Genomic DNA, 17640 nt, shown 5'->3' on the forward strand with positions numbered 1-17640 from the left:
GATCTGGTAGGGACTTACTGTACATGTTTGGGATCTCTCGAATACATAACACTCATAAAATTGGAGACCACATTTCCAGCTATCCAGTTTATTTGGATTCTGACCTTGGATTATTGAATGGATTTGTTTGCTTTGGGTGACCTTTTGAGCAAAACCCTTTGTGATTTTTTGCTTCTTTTTGACTGCCTCTTTTTTTAATGATCTTATTTGTTGATTATCTAACAAATTCTTGAAATAATAAAAGAACTAATTTTTGACCAGAACTTAATGGACACCCACTCTTCTACTTCATTTACAGTATTTTGAAGTTTTTGAACATTATAAAAAGCCTGAGCCCCATTTTGGGCTTGTGCAGACCAGAAAGCCAGCCTTTTGAGTTTGGGACTAGGTGGCCTGGTGTGAGGCTTGTTTTGTGTGGACCAGACCTAATTATTCTGCCTGGACTGGAAGAGAAGCATAAGATGAAATCGAGTCAAAACCAGAAGCTAGGTGAAGTCAAGAAGAAGTCTTTTACACCAAAGCCTAATTGCTAATCAGAAATCAAAGTCAGAGGGGAAATCTGAAAGTATTACCTACTCAGATCACAAATACGAATGAATTGCCGCCCTGGTATTTAAGGGGTTGTGCTATTTAAAACCACATGCCATGGCAAACAGAAGCTGGTAACTGGAATCAAAACATGACAGCGCCCATATGCAAAACAAAATAATGTTGTGCCACCATGAAATAAACAATCACTCTGATCAGGAAACATTATAATGCAAAAGTAGTTGTATGGAAATATTCCAGTAATAAAGAAACCCATATTCCCAAGTACACTATAGCTTACAAAAATGTATTCAAAGAGAAATTAACTTTTAAAGTGAACATCTCATAGTACTAATTGAGCAATTTTTACATTTTGTGGCCTGTGTCCCTTTTTGCTATTTTTGTTCACAAAAATGAGAAAATAATGCCAAAAATTCCCAAGGACAGTGTTGATCCAGTGCCCTAGGTTTGAGTCCCTGCTGGATTTTGTACATACTCCTTGTGTCTCTGTGTTTTTTCTCAGTGTACTTTCTCCCACATTCCTAATACATGAGAGTTAGGATAAATGACAATTCTAAATTGTGAATGTGTGTTTATAAGCAGACCTTGTCACGCTGATTCCTGCCTTGTGTCTGAAGCTGCTGGGATAAGCTTCAGTTTCAGTAGGGTGATAGTGCTGTGATCTCCCTGCATGGCTCTCAGTACTGAAAATGGAGGTTCACCTACAAAATCAAGCATCCTTAAGGTCTTAAAGAAATAAAAAATTAGAAGCAGGCTCTTGTGACCTCTTTTATTAATATGAATTGTTATTTGGCTGATGCCTTTACCCCAGGCATCTTCTTTCAAGTTTAACTTACAACATTTGAGTGATAAAATTGGTTACATTTGTTTTGTTTTAGCAATTGCAACTCCAAGGTTTGAAGTCCAAAGCTTTAACCACTACGCCTTAATGCCCGTCTGCTTGTACAGACCCTTAAAGGTGAACAAAGCTTTAATATCAAAAATGCAGAAATGGGAAAGGGGAAACATGTACATTATTGTACAATTATACAATATTGTTTTATACTTAAAGATCAATTTTCAAAGAGAAATTTGCAAAACAGGAGCATAGTGAAGAAAAAACATCAAAAAGGTTTGCCTTAGAAAAGTAACCAAAGAAAAGCAAAGTGAAATCTGAATCCAAAAAGTGTCATAACTAAAAAGATTCAACAAATACTTACAATCAAGATCATAAGAAAAGGTAAATATTTTATGAATGCCTAAGTGAAGCACTGTAGCATCTGCAGGCTTTTGAAAGCCTGGAGTCCCCAAAGACACATTATAAAGACAAGAAGACACAAAAGACAAAAGTAATTAAATCAATATAATACTACATTATAACATAAACCCCTTAAGAAGTAGTAAAATAAATTCATAAAGGAAACACAGACAGAGCTGACTAAGTAATATTTAAAAGAAATAGAAAAGAATTCATTAAAAGAACAACAGCAATGACAACATTTATTCGTATAGCACATTTTCATAAAAATGATGTTGCTCAAAGTGCTTTACAGGATGAAGAAAGAAAAAAAGAAAAATATAAAAATAAGGTTAGGTAATACTAAGTAACAAAGAATAAAAGTAAGGTCCAAAGGCCAGGGAGGACAGAAAAAACAAAAAGAAAAACTCTGGACGGCTGTAGAAAAAACAAAATCTGCAGGGTTTCCGAGGCCACAAGACCACCCAAACCTAACTGGGCATTCTACCCATCATACATGATCTCAATCAGTCCTCATGGTTTTCAGGCTTCACGTGGAAGAGTTAGATGATGATGGTCGTGTGGACATCTGGCCTTCAATCCATCAATGTTGTGACATGGCGGTGCCTTGATCAGGTGGTGTTGACGCAGATCGCCACCACAGAAAATGGAAAAAGCACAGCAGAGAAAGTCCGTATTTCGGAGCCACAAAAAAAAGATAGATAGATAGATACTTTAATTAAATGCATATATAGAATATCAGGATTAAACTAAAATGAAGCGATGAGAATGACATGTTAAAATAATTTGTTTTTAGGAGTTCTTTAAAATGCTCCTCTGTATTAGCCTGGTGAATTTCTATCTGTAAACTATTCCAGATTTTAGGTGCATAACAGCAGAAGGCCGCCTTACCAATTCTTTTAAGTTTAGCTCTTGTAATTATAAGTAGACACTCATTTGAAAATATAAGATTACGATTTGGAGTGTAAGGTGAGAGGCATTCCGATATATAAGATGGAGTGAGATTATTTAAGGCTTTGTAAACCATAAGCAGTATTTTAAAGTCAATTCTAAATGGCACAAGTAACCAGTGTAGGAACATCAAAACTGGAGAGATGTGCTCGGATTTTCTTTTCCTAGTTAAGACTCTAGCAGCCTGCAGTAGGCTGGTGCCCTGCCCAGGGTATGTTTCCTGCCTTGCACCCTGTGTTGACTGGGATTGGCTCCAGCCGACCCCTGTGACCCTGTGGTTAGGATATAGCGGGTTGAATAATGGATGGACGGATGTGTGCTTGGTGTGTGAGTGTGTGCCCTGCGGTGGGTTGGCTCCAGCAGACCCCCGTGACCCTGTAGTTAGGATATGGCGGGTTGGATAATGGATAGATGGATGGATTCTAGCAGCTCCGTTCTGTACTCGTTCCAATCGATTGAAGTCTTTCTTGGGTAGTCCTGAGAGGAGTGTGTTACAATAATCTAGCCAACTGAAAACAAAAGCGTGAACTAATTTTTTAGTATCTTTCAAAGTTATAAGGGATCTAACTTTTGCTATATTTATACTATACTATACAGTGCATCCGGAAAGTATTCACAGTGCATCACTTGTTTCACATTTTGTTATGTTACAGCCTTATTCCAAAATGGATTAAATACATTTTTTTCCTCAGAATTCTACACACAACACCCCATAATGACAAAGTGAAAAAAGTTTACTTGAGATTTTGGCAAATTTATTAAAAATAAAAAAAACTGAGAAATCACATGTACATAAGTATTAACAGCCTTTGCTCAATACTTTGTCGATGCACCTTTGGCAGCAATTACAGCCTCAAGTCTTTTTGAATATGATGTCACAAGCTTGGCACACCTATCCTTGGCCAGTTTCGCCCATTCCTCTTTGCAGCACCTCTCAAGCTCCATCAGGCTGGATGGGAAGCGTCGGTGCGCAGCCATTTTAAGATCTCTCCAGGGATGTTCAATCGGATTCAAGTCTGAGCTCTGGCTGGGCCACTCAAGGACATTCACAGAGTTGTCCTGAAGCCACTCCTTTGATATCTTGGCTGTGTGCTTAGGGTCGTTGTCCTGCTGAAAGATGAACCGTCGTCCCAGTCTGAGGTCAAGAGCGCTCTGGAGCAGGTTTTCATCCAGGATGTCTCTGCACATTGCTGCAGTCATCTTTCCCTTTATCCTGACTAGTCTCCCAGTTCCTGCCGCTAAAAAAACATCCCCACAGCATGATGCTGCCACCACCATGCTTCACTGTAGGGATGGTATTGGCCTGGTTGCCCAGAGGGGACTGGGCGGTATCATGGTCTGGAATCCCTACAGATTTTATTTTTTCTCCAGCCGTCTGGAGTTTTTTTGTTTTTTCTGTCCCCCCTGGCCATTGAACCTTACTCTTATTCGATGTTAATGTTGATTTATTTTTTTATAATTATGTCTTTCATTTTTCTATTCTTTAATATGTAAAGCACTTTGAGCTACTGTTTGTATGAAAATGTGCTATATAAATAAATGTTGTTGTTGTTGGTGATGAGAGGTGCCTGGTTTGCTCCAAACGTGACGCCTGGCATTCACACCAAAGAGTTCAATCTTTGTCTCATCAGACCAGAGAATTTTGTTTCTCATGGTCTGAGAGTCCTTCAGGTTCCTTTTGGCAAACTCCAGGTGGGCTGCCATGTGCCTTTTACTAAGGAGTGGCTTCCGTCTGGCCACTCTACCATACAGGCCTGATTGGTGGATTGCTGCAGAGATGGTTGTCCTTCTGGAAGGTTCTCCTCTCTCCACAGAGGACACTCTGGAGCTCTGACAGAGTGACCATCGGGTTCTTGGTCACCTCCTTGACTAAGGCCCTTCTCCCCCGATCACTCAGTTTAGATGGCCGGCCAGCTCTAGGAAGAGTCCTGGTGGTTTCGAACTTCTTCCACTTACGGATGATGGAGCCACTGTGCTCATTGGGACCTTCAAAGCAACAGAAATTTTTCTGTAACCTTCCCCAGATTTGTGCCTCGAGACAATCCTGTCTTGGAGGTCTACAGACAATTCCTTTGACTTCATGCTTGGTTTGTGCTCTGACATGAATTATCAACTGTGCGACCTTATATAGACAGGTGTGTGCCTTTCCAAATCATGTCCAATCAACTGAATTTACCACAGGTGGACTCCAATTAAGCTTTAGAAACATCTCAAGGATGATCACGGGAAACAGGATGCAACTGAGCTCAGTTTTGAGCTTCATGGGAAAGGCTGTGAATACTTATGTACATGTGATTTCTCAGTTTTTTTATTTTTAATAAATTTGCAAAAAACCCTAAGTAAACGTTTTTCACATTGGCATTATGGGGTGTTGCGTGTAGAATTCTGAGGAAAAAAATGAATTTAATCCATTTTGGAATAAGGCTGTAACATAACAAAATGTGGAAAAAGTGATGCGCTGTGAATACTCTCCGGATGCACTGTATATAGTGAAAAAATGCTGTCCTAGTAATCAGGTCAGAGTGAATAATTACCCCTAAATTCTTTACCTCTGCCTTGACTTTTAAGCCTAATGGATCCAGTTTATTTCTAATACCCTCATTATATCCATTTTTGCCACTCACTAAAATTTCTGATACTCATCCATTCAGAAACACAAGTAAGACTTTGGGTCAGTGAACCAAGAGAGTTGTGTGTTATCTGTATAGTTGTGGTAGCTCACGTTATACATTGAGATAATCTGACCTCATGGAAGCATGGAGATCGAAAAGAGCAGAGGACCCAGGATAGAGCCTTGTGGAACACCATATAGAATATAATAGAAAAGAAATTCAGGCCATAAATTTGACGAAGCAGGTTTGAGAATATTATGTTAAAATCTTTCCTGCAATGTAATTTTCAGGAGTTCCTGTTCAATCCAGCATCCTAGGTCCATAGTACCAAAACAAAACAAAAAATGTTATTGTCTCTGTCACAGCTCCTCTTAAGTCCATTAGCTTAAGTTCATTATTTCCTAGCACATGAGCACATGAGAAGCCCAAAACTCCAGTGAGTTCCAGATTGGTCCTCTGAAGTTTCTTACACAGCCTAAATCCAGTCTTCATATATAACTCAGCATCTTATTTTATTTATTTATTTATTTTTTTAGGCACTATCTGTCAACAACGTGGAGCTTACTAAGGCTCTGAAACTTTTTCACAATATTTTTCATGTTAGATTGTCTGATTGTTTGATTGTATTTAACATTTGTCTGTAACACTCTATGCATAAGCCTTTACAACTATTTATATACAACTTTTTTTGTAATGATATGAATTGGTAGAGATATTGTTGACTGTTGCCATGTGTCAGCCAAGGTTTCCACATTCCCATGTTCCCATATGTCTTCAATTTTTATTCTAATAGTGTTGATTATTTAGTTTCTATGTGCCAATATGTATTCTACAATGCTTATTGTGTTTTGTGGGTGGTCTCCCAAGAGGCAGGACCAAATGCCCATCACTATAAAGACTGAAGAAAATACACAGACTCTTGCAGTTCATTGAGTATGTTTGGTGGATGGTAAATTTCTCTTGTGTTTATTCTGTGCTTTTTGTCACTTTTTTGCCCCTTTGCTCATTTTTTCACTATTCTTTGGTATATGAATTAGGACTTGTTTGCCTCTGAGTTTACCTTTGTCTTTTCAGGTAACTCCTTTTGCCTCTTGTTTCTTCTGGAGCTTATTTTTGTGACAGAGCATTTTTGGTAACAATAAATAAGAATGCTATGTTGCCCTTTTTATTTCTAGCCAGGGCTTGATTGCTTCCCCCACAGTGGGCAATTTGAATCATTGTTTGAGACTTTATGCTTAGGAATTCTCTCATTCATGACAACTGTAAGATAATCCACCTACCGTATATACTCACGTATACTGTAAGTCAGGTCTTAAAATCTGAAAAAACGATCATAAAATCAGACCCCAACTTATATGCCCGTTCAAAAATGCAACGCTTAGATATTTTTTTTTTACATCTTCTTCCCTCCTCCATTTCACATCGGTTTCTCAGACGCATCGAATTTTGTTGCAGCAGTGCAGTTACCAATTTTTTTAGCTACTTCAATGATATTTAATTTAAAACCAGCTTCATATTTTCTTTTGATGGAACGCTCCATCATTTACAATATCTTATATCTTACTATAAAGGTGTTTAAGGGTGTGAGATACAAAAAACACAAATTAGTGCAAACGTTTTTTCAAAATAGTTTGGGTATTACTGTGCGGTCATGTAGGAGAGAGAGAGAGAGGTTAGGAGCACGACAGCGCATTGCTGCATCAACATAAAATAAAAAGGCAGTGTGCTCGTTGGTTACTCTCTCAGGTGGACGTTAGCATATCATAATCACTTGGACCAATAGCGTTAGTTTTCCGCATTCAATTTACATGACTGACATTATAAAATACCAGAAACTATACTGTAAAATCAAGTCCCGACTTATCCGCGGGAGAACTTATCCGCAAGTATATACGGTAATTAAGTGTCATTTGTAAACGTAAGTGACATGCATGGTACATTTTAATCTAATAACTGATTAGATATTTAAAATTGGTAAAAGCAGAATGAACCATATTTTATAAAATTAGCCTAGCTGTCTGTGCAGAGTGTGCAGTTTTATTTTTTTTCTTCCTAAATTAATTTGTGTTAGGGAAGGGAACCAATTTTGAGTGTTGGCATTTGAATGAGTGGGCCCTGGAATAGTTTCGTACCCCGTCCAAAGTTAGTCCCTGCCTTGCACCCAATGTTGCCAGGATAGGCTCCAGCCACCCTTGACCCTGTATAAAGTGCTTTTGAGAATATTATGCTACATTATTTGTTATGTTATTTGGTTTTGGCAGATTCATTGTCTTCTGTTCTGCTTTGTAACTGATTAATCTTCAATCATGTATTAATCTTCAATCATTGTACAAAATTCAATTAAAAACGTTAAGTCACGGCTTTAAATCTTGATCTTTCTGCTGCAAATGTTTTAACACTAACAGGCTGAACAAATTGTCTTCCCAGGTCAGGAAGTGTTAAGGATCACTGGAATGAAATCTACTTCTTTGTCGAACATCTGGCTCACAAATTCATAAGGTAAAAAAGAAATTCTTGGCTACAGTATATCACATGTAAAGAAATAAATTGTTTGGCCATGAAAACTGCTTGAGTCAGTCATCCTGCTGCTGGTCTGTCAGGCTTCCACATCTGTCAGGAGCGCACACTGTTCATGACATGTGGCTAAGAAACACAATTCTCTCAGCAGGCAGCAGTTCTTCCATCCTGGTTATACACATCAGTGATGCGTCAGCCAAATTCAGGTAACATGAGTCCAGAGCAGAACGGTCTGGCCACTTCAGCTCCCCTGATTGGAATCTCTTAAAGGCAAATAAAAACATTTATAGATTTAAGCTGATACAAATTGATGAGCAGATGACCTGGAAATAACTGTTACACTCTTTGAACAGTTTTGTGGTAATCTATCCAAGTGATTTGGATTTGTTTGCATAACACATGCGATCTAAGAATATAAATGATATATTACTCACCTTTGCCAAAATGTTAAAGCTTTGCTAGGTCTCTTTCAGTACCTGTTTTGCTTCATTATTATCAAGGTTACATGTTTTATAGATGCTAGAAGCAAAGTGCAAAACCAAAAAAGGGGTGGCCTGTCGCTCTGACGTCACATGTGATGAAGACCATGGAGCGGCTGCTGCTTCACCACCTGAGTCCACAGGTCCACCACGCCCTCGACCCTCGGCAGTTCGCATACCAGGAGAAGGTGGAAGCGGAGGATGCCATCGTCTATATGCTACACCGATCCCTCTCCCACTTAGACAGAGGCAGTGGTGCTGTAAGAATTATGTTTCTGGACTTCTCTAGCGCCTTCAACACCATCCAACCTCTGCTCCTTAGGGACACGCTGACAGAGATGGGAGTAGATTCATACCTGGTGGCATTGATCGTGGACTAACTTAAAGACAGACCTCAGTATGTGCGTCTCAGGAACTGCAGGTCTGACATTGTGGTCAGCAACACAGGAGCGCCACAGGGGACTGTACTTTCTCCGGTCCTGTTCAGCCTGTATACATCAGACTTCAAGTACGACTCGGAGTCCTGCCACGTGCAAAAGTTCGCTGATGACACTGCTATTGTGGGCTGCATCAGGAGTGGGCAGGAGGAGGAGTACAGTAACCTAATCAAGGACTTTGTTAAATGGTGCGACTCAAACCACTTACACCTGACCACCAGCAAAAGCAAGGAACTGGTGGTGGATTTTAGGAGGCCCAGGCCCCTCATGGACCCTGTGATCATCAAATACCTGGAAGTGCAGCTGGATGATAAATTGGACTAGACTGAAAATACTGATGCTCTATGTAAGAAAGGACAGAGCCAACTATACTTCCTTAGAAGGATGGCGTCCTTCAATATCTGCAATAAGATTCTGCATATGTTCTATCAGACGGTTGTGGCGAGTGCTCTCTTCTATGCGGTGGTGTGCTGGGGAGGCAGCATAAAGAAGTGGGACGCCTCACGCCTGGACAAACTGGTGAGGAAGGCAGGCTCTATTGTAGGCATAGAGCTGGACAGTTTGACATCCGTGGCAGAGCAACGGGCGCTGAGCTGTCAATAATGGAGAACCCACTGCATCCACTGAACAGGATCATCTCCAGACAGAGGAGCAGCTTCAGGGACAGACTGCTGTTACTGTCCTGCTCCACTGACAGACTGAGGAGACCCCACACTATGCGACTCTTCAATTCCACCTGGGGGTTCACGTTAACATTATTCAAAGTTATTGTCTGTTTTTACCTGCATTTTTATCACTCTTTAATTTAATATTGTTTTTTATGCTGCTGCTGGAGTATGTGAATTTCCCCTTGGAATTAATAAAGTATCTATCTATCTATCTATCTATCTATCTATCTATCTATCTATCTATCTATCTATCTATCTATCTATCTATCTGAACATAATCAACAGCTGACATTTAAATGGAAAATGTGATTGCAAACATTCTTTCAGAAGCATTAGAGTGTACTGAACCAGTCAGAAGCTTTCCATCTGTCTGCTCTGTACCAACGCTGAAGGCGCTCCGCTCTACCAGAGCTATTAAAAGTGGGCACACCTTCAACAACAAGAACAAGCTCAGTTCGGCTCTGTTCTCATTTTGGATTATTTAGACAACCCAGAGGTGTCACACTTATATGATGGAGGGTTGAAGAGACTGCCGGTTTTTGTCTAGTGGCTTTTTTAATTAGTACCCAACTGCTGCTGGTAAAGCAAAAAAAATGAACGGTCTGTTCCATTAATATTATTAATATATAAATTGACATGCTTTTTCACATTTACATACATTATTGTTACTGTTTTCCTTATCTGGCAGCCAAACAATGATGAGCGTCTTCATAACCCAGAATTAGACAATGTGGGAACAGAGGGCACACCCAGCTTTACCATTTAGGTGAACGTAGCGGTTGCCAGCGGTGGCAAAACTTGGAGAGCAGCATTTTTTAAAACAATTGAAATTGTGAGTTACACACATTTGGACTTGATACAACTGTCTGACAGCCATTAGCACTATTACATTGTTCTGTGTTGCTCCTTGGCCTTATTTACCAGAAAATTGTGAAATTAAATCACACGTATACACTTAGTGTCCATGTGGGCGCTACTTACAGCTTCATCTAGGGCAGAAAAACTTCCGTGGAGGAGTGACAGACACATTGTCAGGTTTTTGAACAGAATTCGCCATGACAGATTGGATTTGTCACCTAATGCCTTGTCTCCTGTCTGCTGTTTTAGCGTAAAAGCTTTGAATGATTAAGTGATAAGGTTGGAGTTTGTTATTTAATGTGGAGATCTTTGAATGTGGGGATCATTTCATATTTCATAGGGAGAGCTGTTATAAAAAAAAAAAACAAAAAACATAAAATTGGTGAGAACTGAGATGTACAGCCCATAACTCAAGCTTTGACACACGTTGATCTTTCATGCCTGCGTGGACACGCTTCATGACGTATGTTTCTACTGTGTCTCCTTCATCTAAAATGAAGAAATGAAGCAAACAGTGACATGACTTCTTTGTCGTTTCCTCTTTCATTTAAAACAAAAATGGAGTAAAATGGTGAAAACTGCTAGAGTACTTGCACATTATGAGTTCAGTAGTTTTGTTGTTAAGTATATATTTTTTAACGCTTTGTGCAATCTATTGTGTTAGATTTTTAACATATTTTAGCCTGAGAAAAGTGAGAAAGGCCACATAAATTCAACATCCTTACACAGGGAACACCACTGTTTAGGTGGATAGCAAGACAGTTAAAGAAAATGTCATTTTATAGTTAATTTATTTTAAATTTGTTATTGAGTATTTTTTTACATGTCATTACTAATGATTTAAAACCAATGAGCTACATCTCCATGTGAATGATAATAGAAGTAATAGTTGAACTTAAAGTATGTATATGTACTGTATCTAATGTTAAAATGTTGAATAAATACAGAATGGTGTTGAGTGAATTTGATTAACGCACATAAATTGGTTAATTGCTATATATTTCATAAAACTTATTGATTTACTTTCACTACATTCACATTACCAGGATGAAGTGACTCAGATCTGATTAATTGCCCTAAGTTGGCACAAATCAGATGTTTTCAGGGCTGTGAAGACAAAAAATCGGATCTTTTCTAATCAGATTTGAGTCAGTTATATATGTGGTCCTAGATTGGATATACGATGTGAATGAGAACAGTCAGATCAGATATTCATGTGGTTTTCTGCCTATCATCAGCCAGCACCTGCAGTGTGGCATAACAGGAATGGATGAGAGCTTCAGCTGTGATAACAGTTACGGTCCCACTCCTGCTGGCTCCTTTCTCGTACCCACACATCTCCTGGTGCAGCAGCTAACAAACTGTTTGGTGTCCTCCAGAGCAAAATGTGATGCATACATTTTGTCAGTTTTAATTTCATGAGTCGTTTCACAAACATGAGTTTTTTGTTTGTAGGATGCCAGGGTCTGCAGTGGGCTGGTGCCCTGCCCGGGGTTTGTTTCCTGACTTGTGCCCTGTGTTGGCTGGGATTGGCTCCAGCAGACCCCCGTAACCCTTTAGTTAGGGTATAGCGGGTTGGATAATGGATGGATGGATGGATACCAGGGTTGCCAGATGCCCCGATTTGAATGGGACTGTCCTGAGTTTAATAGATAGATAGATAAATAGATAGATAGATAGATAGATTTATTAATCCCAAGGGGAAATTCACATACTCCAGCAGCAGCATAATGATTAAGTCCCACATTCCCTCTAAAAATCCTGATTGAACAAAACTTGTATGTAGAGAAAAAAAAAATTCATTCAATTTTTATATTGAATATCTAGTTAAAGACGCTTGCTAAACGTTTGTAGACAGCCTGGCGTACCACCTGTAATGAATAAAATTTGTAACACTGAGATGAATCCGAGTGTTTGAATCGTTTGTGTTCGTGTATGTCATGTGCTCGTCTCGTCGTACGTTTCTCGTGCTCATCATGGCTGCTCGTGCTTGTGTGTAATTCATTTTGAAAGTGAAGTGATACTTGTAAAGACTTTTCAGCTAACAAGGTAGGCCGTATCTGCCTATCTACTTTCTATTTACATGTATTGTGTTGTATTATATGAAACATAAAACATGCTACAAGTTATATCAAACATACCCACACCTAAATTTTGAATGAAAAATAAATGAGCTAATATGTTCTCTTCTATATATGTACTTATTTAATTATATATATGTTTCATTTATACATGTTTATATATATATAAATAAAGTTTAATTAAAATGATCTATTTTTTTGTCTTCTTTAGTTCCTTAACATTTTTTCTTTGGTTGCTCGAAATGGTGGCTGCCCATTTCTGTGATTTTGGAAATATGGCAACCCTGTTGGTGATGCAGATGACTTGTGCACAAATGTATCAATGAGTGCATGCAGGCCACTTCAGAGGACAGATGTGTTCACATTACAGTTAAATACAACTCACTTGCACTTATGAAAAAAATCTTTACACAAAGAACGAAAGACACTTGGAATAAGCTACCAAGTAGTGTGGTAGACAGTAACACTTTAGGGACTTTCAAACTCGACTTGATGTTATTTTGGAAGAAATAAGTGGATAGGACTGGCGAGCTTCATTGGGCTGAATGTCCTGTTCTCTTCTAGATTGTTCTAATGTTCTAATGAATGTGAACCGTCAACATACAGTAGGTGAATCTGATCTGAGTAGAAAATTGTAATTGAGTAATGAGCCTTGTAATGTGAACATAATCATAAAGTTGTGAATGTCTTTCAGGAATGCAACAATAGCATCACTGCCTAATCTACAATGGTTTCTTTTGCATCTGTTTTACTTTACTGACTTTATTACCATTAGCCAAGAGTTTAATTTTGCCTTGTTTTCCTAAATCTGCAGCCCCCAGCTCCGCATGTCATTTATTGTGTTCTCCAGGGAAGCATTGGTTCTGATGCCATTGACCGACGATAGGTGAGTGACCTTCCTAGCTTCAAAAGCTCTTGAGACAATCAAAAGGCAGGTTTTCTTTGTTTTATATGTGAGTTTCAGTTACAATTTTTCAATTTTAGCCATAATCCACACTTTTTTATCTGCATTAGTGGTATTTGCTTGTAATGTCTTCTGGGTTTGGGGGTCTTATTCCCTTACCTTCTTTTCCTGCATTCTGTCTTTAGCCCCTCCTGTCAATGTCTCCAAGTGATGGGAGCATGACTGGAAGGCTTTGCTCTGGCGTTGTGTGAGTTTGTTCTTGTGAAAGCTTCTAACTCACTGGTTTCAGGTTCTCTTTGACTGATTTGACTGGTTATGACTGTTTTTCTACTCTGCTATTGTTTAGTGCTATTCCAGCACTTAATCCACAAGTCACCCATCATGTAGTGCATATCATGGCAATGGACGCTGCAATGCTTAGAATATTTGGATGTCTTAGTAGAGTTCTGTATTACTCTGCTTTCCCCCTTTGTATTCTTCATTGCGTAGACTTTATCAGAATGCTTCAAATCCCATAGACTTACCACTGTTTATAAGGCATTGTACTTTATAACTACTCCCGACCTTCTCTTCTACATCTATAACCTCTGGCAAACACACAAGGTAAACAGACAAGCAGGAGTTAGGTTACAACTTTAAATAATGAATTATTGATAATACTGAAAAACAATAACAATAAGCAAAGTACATGTGAATAATGGCAATCATACAACCTGATGAATGCTAAATATGTTGTTTCAGACAGCATACAGACTTGTATATACTTAAATGTCCCTAGTTAAGTCATCGTTTCTAGTCAGATTTCTTCAGAAGAGGCCATATGCCTGTCTCAATATGGCTGCCAAGTTGTGCTTCTCAGTGTGTTGCCCTTCTAGCCATGGCGTGAGAGAGAGGGAGTGGTAAAGTAACCAAATTTATACATATTCTGTCCAAATCCTTACACCAATGGGGCATCACGGTACAGAGTGGCCTCCGATTCAAAGCCAATCCCAAACAGTCATACTTCAGACCAATAGAACTCAGGTACAACTCACCCCCAATAGCTTTGTTTGTGACTTTTAGGCTCTCAGCCCAAACACAGTCACTCTTGCCAAGCTGGTCTGATGCTCCATCTCCCACACTGCCTTTTCACACCTGCATCCAAGACCTTTTGGTGAATTAAAGCTTGTCAGTTAGGTAGCATGGTCACCTTGTGGGGGTTGGTTGATAGTATGTCCTGCAGAGAATCAATTGCCAAATTGGGTTGAAGCCCCCCAACCCCAACACACAAACCGTGCAATAACCTTCACTTCCTGAGTCAGTCCTAAAGACTCAGAGGGGTTGGTTAACTCTTGATACACTAATATTACATTGCTTTGTATGACGTACAAATAAAGACACATAATATTTATCAACTTATAAACAAAATTTCATGCCATAACAATAACTCATCAGGCTCGTGGGTACAGTTTTCATGATTCTTTCTATGTTTAACATAGTTGAGTAAGGTTTAGAATCTGGGTGTTGTGCTGCAGAAATCAAACAATCAAGTCCCACAGCAACCTAAGCAGGTGTCTCACCGTGTTGGAGTCTGGTTGCTAGAATTTCCAACATGTCAAGGGGTAGGGTCTGTGCCACAGCCACACATACCATGCCCATTGTTTGCCTGGATTCTTGTTAATGATTTGAGGACCACATTGTCACAACCCATCTGGTGGCACACCTTCAATGTAAAGGGCTGGAGATGTAAAATCCAACTGTTCAACCAGGATGGCATCTTTAGCTGCTTGAAGACCCAGATCAGCTTGTTGTGATTGATGCCTGCCCAAAACATAATCCCCTTAAGGAAGTGGCACCAATTTTTTGTAGTCCATGCCATAGCAGGACCCTTCTTTTCTGATGTAGAATAGTTAAGCTTAGCAGCACACAGACTTCGTAATACATGAGTGACCACCCTCCCCAGCCATCAACATCAACTACTGGTGAGAAGCAGAAGGATGATTAGGCCATTGTTCCCAAAGAGATAAGAATGACAGTAACAGAAATGGTATTACAGCTAGGAGAGGTACAATAGTTGATTTGCAGGTGTTGCATTGTTAAAGAAGTGCGGCATAATTGACTTTTTTCGAAGGTATTCAAAATCTTGTACAATGTTGGTCGTAGAGTATTAAAAATACACACACTATACTGAGAATCATACTTTTTCAATATCTCTCTATTATATAAAAAAAATCCTTCGACGAGACAAGACTTTTTGGAGACAAGACTTTTGGAAGATATTTTTTCAAGTCCTGCGAGACGAGACTTTTGCTTTGAGATTTTTTCAAGTCACACCCTCCTCTGAAACATTTTCAAACAAGACCATCTCACCTCTCATTCGTGTGAATTTTTTTGTCAGACACAGTTCCTGCACTTTCAGCTCCTAAAAATTGTAACATTTTCCTCACTTTAAGTTCCCAATTAAAGAAAACGTATTATGTCCACATCTTTTTGAAGACTTTAATCACAAAGGATTATCAACAGAAAAAATGAGTACATGTGCAATCCTAGCACTGAGAAACAATGAAGTCAAACGAATTTATGCCAAAAATGTTAATCGGTTACACGGCAAATTGGTTATATGCGTATCAATAGACTGCTGAAACAGTTAGTGGTGATCGTGCAGAAGATAAAAACATCAACTTACAATATTCTGAAGAGTATCTACAACCATTAAAACCGTCCAGTCTTCCACCGCATGAATTACTGTAGAAAGAAGGATGTATCCAAGAAAGTTAATGTAGTACATCTTCCACAGATAGCATTAGACAACAAAGGAGATCTTGATATGCCATTCATATTAAAACATTTACAGTTTCCCGTTAGAATAGCTTTTGCAAAGACAACAAATCTCAGAGCGAAACATTTGAAAAAGTCGTTTTATTTAATAGAGAGAAAGAAATGAAATTCAATCACAGGCAGTTATACATTGTGTTGATGCATATGTAACAATTCCTGTGAATATAAAAATCTTTTTAAATTGTACATCCGCATCCCCATACGTGAGCGGTAGAACTGCAAAGAGGCTAGCAACAAAAGTAAAAAAAAATCAAAAATAAATGTGGAACAATTTTGAAGAACCCTAGGATTTTAATGCATGTTACACTTAGAAATATCTGTATGTATTTATAGGCATGTAAAGCTGAATGTGGCGGTTTTATGTGTGTAAATCTACTCTGTGCAACTGCTTTAAACCTCTGTTCTCAAAAGATGATGGATGATATACTGTAAACTGTTTTAAATCAGACAATATTTTCTGAAGCAAGTATATAAAATTGAGTTTAATAAAACTGATTTTTGTAATGGCCTACTGTTTAGCATTCATTGCCTTCTCAAAGCTCTAAAACATTGATGAGGCCTGGCCACTGTCTGTGTGGAGTTTTTTTTCATGTGTAATGAAAGAATAGACATAATGCATATATCAAAGTGTTGGGGTTCAGCCAGTACCCCGTTTAAATTGTTTGATTGTTGAGAAGAAAAAAAGATTGAAATAAAAAGAGCTGAGCACTCCTCTGGTGCTTCTCTACATAGACTTAAGTGATATGGCTCACCTCAGGAAGCTCCTTGCTTGCTGGTGTCAGGTTCACTAGTTAATGGCAACTTCATACTGTACAGTATATAATGGTCATTTAAGTAACCCTTGGGGTGGAAAAGGTAAGACCACCAGGGCTAAGTGATGTCAGTGGGCTTCATCCTCTTGGCTGCAGGTGATAGAGAAGAGGCTGTTAGCGACTGCATTTCCCCAGATGATGTACTCTTATCTTGGAAATTCTGCTAGGCTGCTCACCATTTGTGCATGTGGAACACATGTTATTGCTACCTTGTTTTAAAGACTTTAAAATTTAAGTATACGTTCAAAGTAAAATGTGGCAGATGGCCATCCGTCTTTTAAACAATGCTTTCATGGCACCAATGGAAAAGTATGAGAGTTGAGAAGCCGCAAAAAGCAGATATTTAATTATTATCAGCCATGACAATACGGCCAACAGGCTTTAAAATAGAAGAATAATTACAGCACAGAAGAGGTTTCTTTTAAAATACAGTACAATGCTAGATTTGCTTCACATGTATTATTTCTTTTAAAATGTAATGCTGGATTGGTGTCTCATTTACAGTATGTGTTGTACTTATCTCCAAGTGCAGGCTCCCTTTAAAATGGAGCGCCAATGGCAACTGCAGTCTATTCACTCTCCAACTGAGCTATAAATCAGCTTAATGGCCTGACAAAGCCAGTACTCATCTTTACAAACAATGTTTATTTGTGTTGGCATGATTAAGGAGAGTGGTGAGAAAGTTATAAAGGCTTTCCAACAATCCATCAGTCGTCAC

General features: G+C 38.8%; 1 protein-coding gene across 2 annotated transcripts in view; it reads left to right on the top strand.

Moving 5' to 3' along the window:
• Positions 1-17640, top strand: part of LOC120538901 (anthrax toxin receptor 1-like) — a 223459-nt gene that overhangs the window by 15076 nt on the left and 190743 nt on the right. Inside the window, exons 2-3 of one of the 2 annotated variants that reach the window (XM_039768487.1) lie at positions 7777-7848; positions 13204-13275. In XM_039768487.1, the coding sequence (XP_039624421.1) occupies positions 7777-7848; positions 13204-13275 (144 nt within the window). Of the gene's footprint in view, positions 1-7776; positions 7849-9754; positions 10588-13203; positions 13276-17640 lie in introns of those variants that run through there. The other variant, XM_039768488.1, reaches the window with a different exon arrangement.

This window comes from Polypterus senegalus, chromosome 11 (genome assembly GCF_016835505.1).
Source record: "Polypterus senegalus isolate Bchr_013 chromosome 11, ASM1683550v1, whole genome shotgun sequence".
Taxonomy (NCBI): Eukaryota; Metazoa; Chordata; class Cladistia; order Polypteriformes; family Polypteridae; genus Polypterus; species Polypterus senegalus.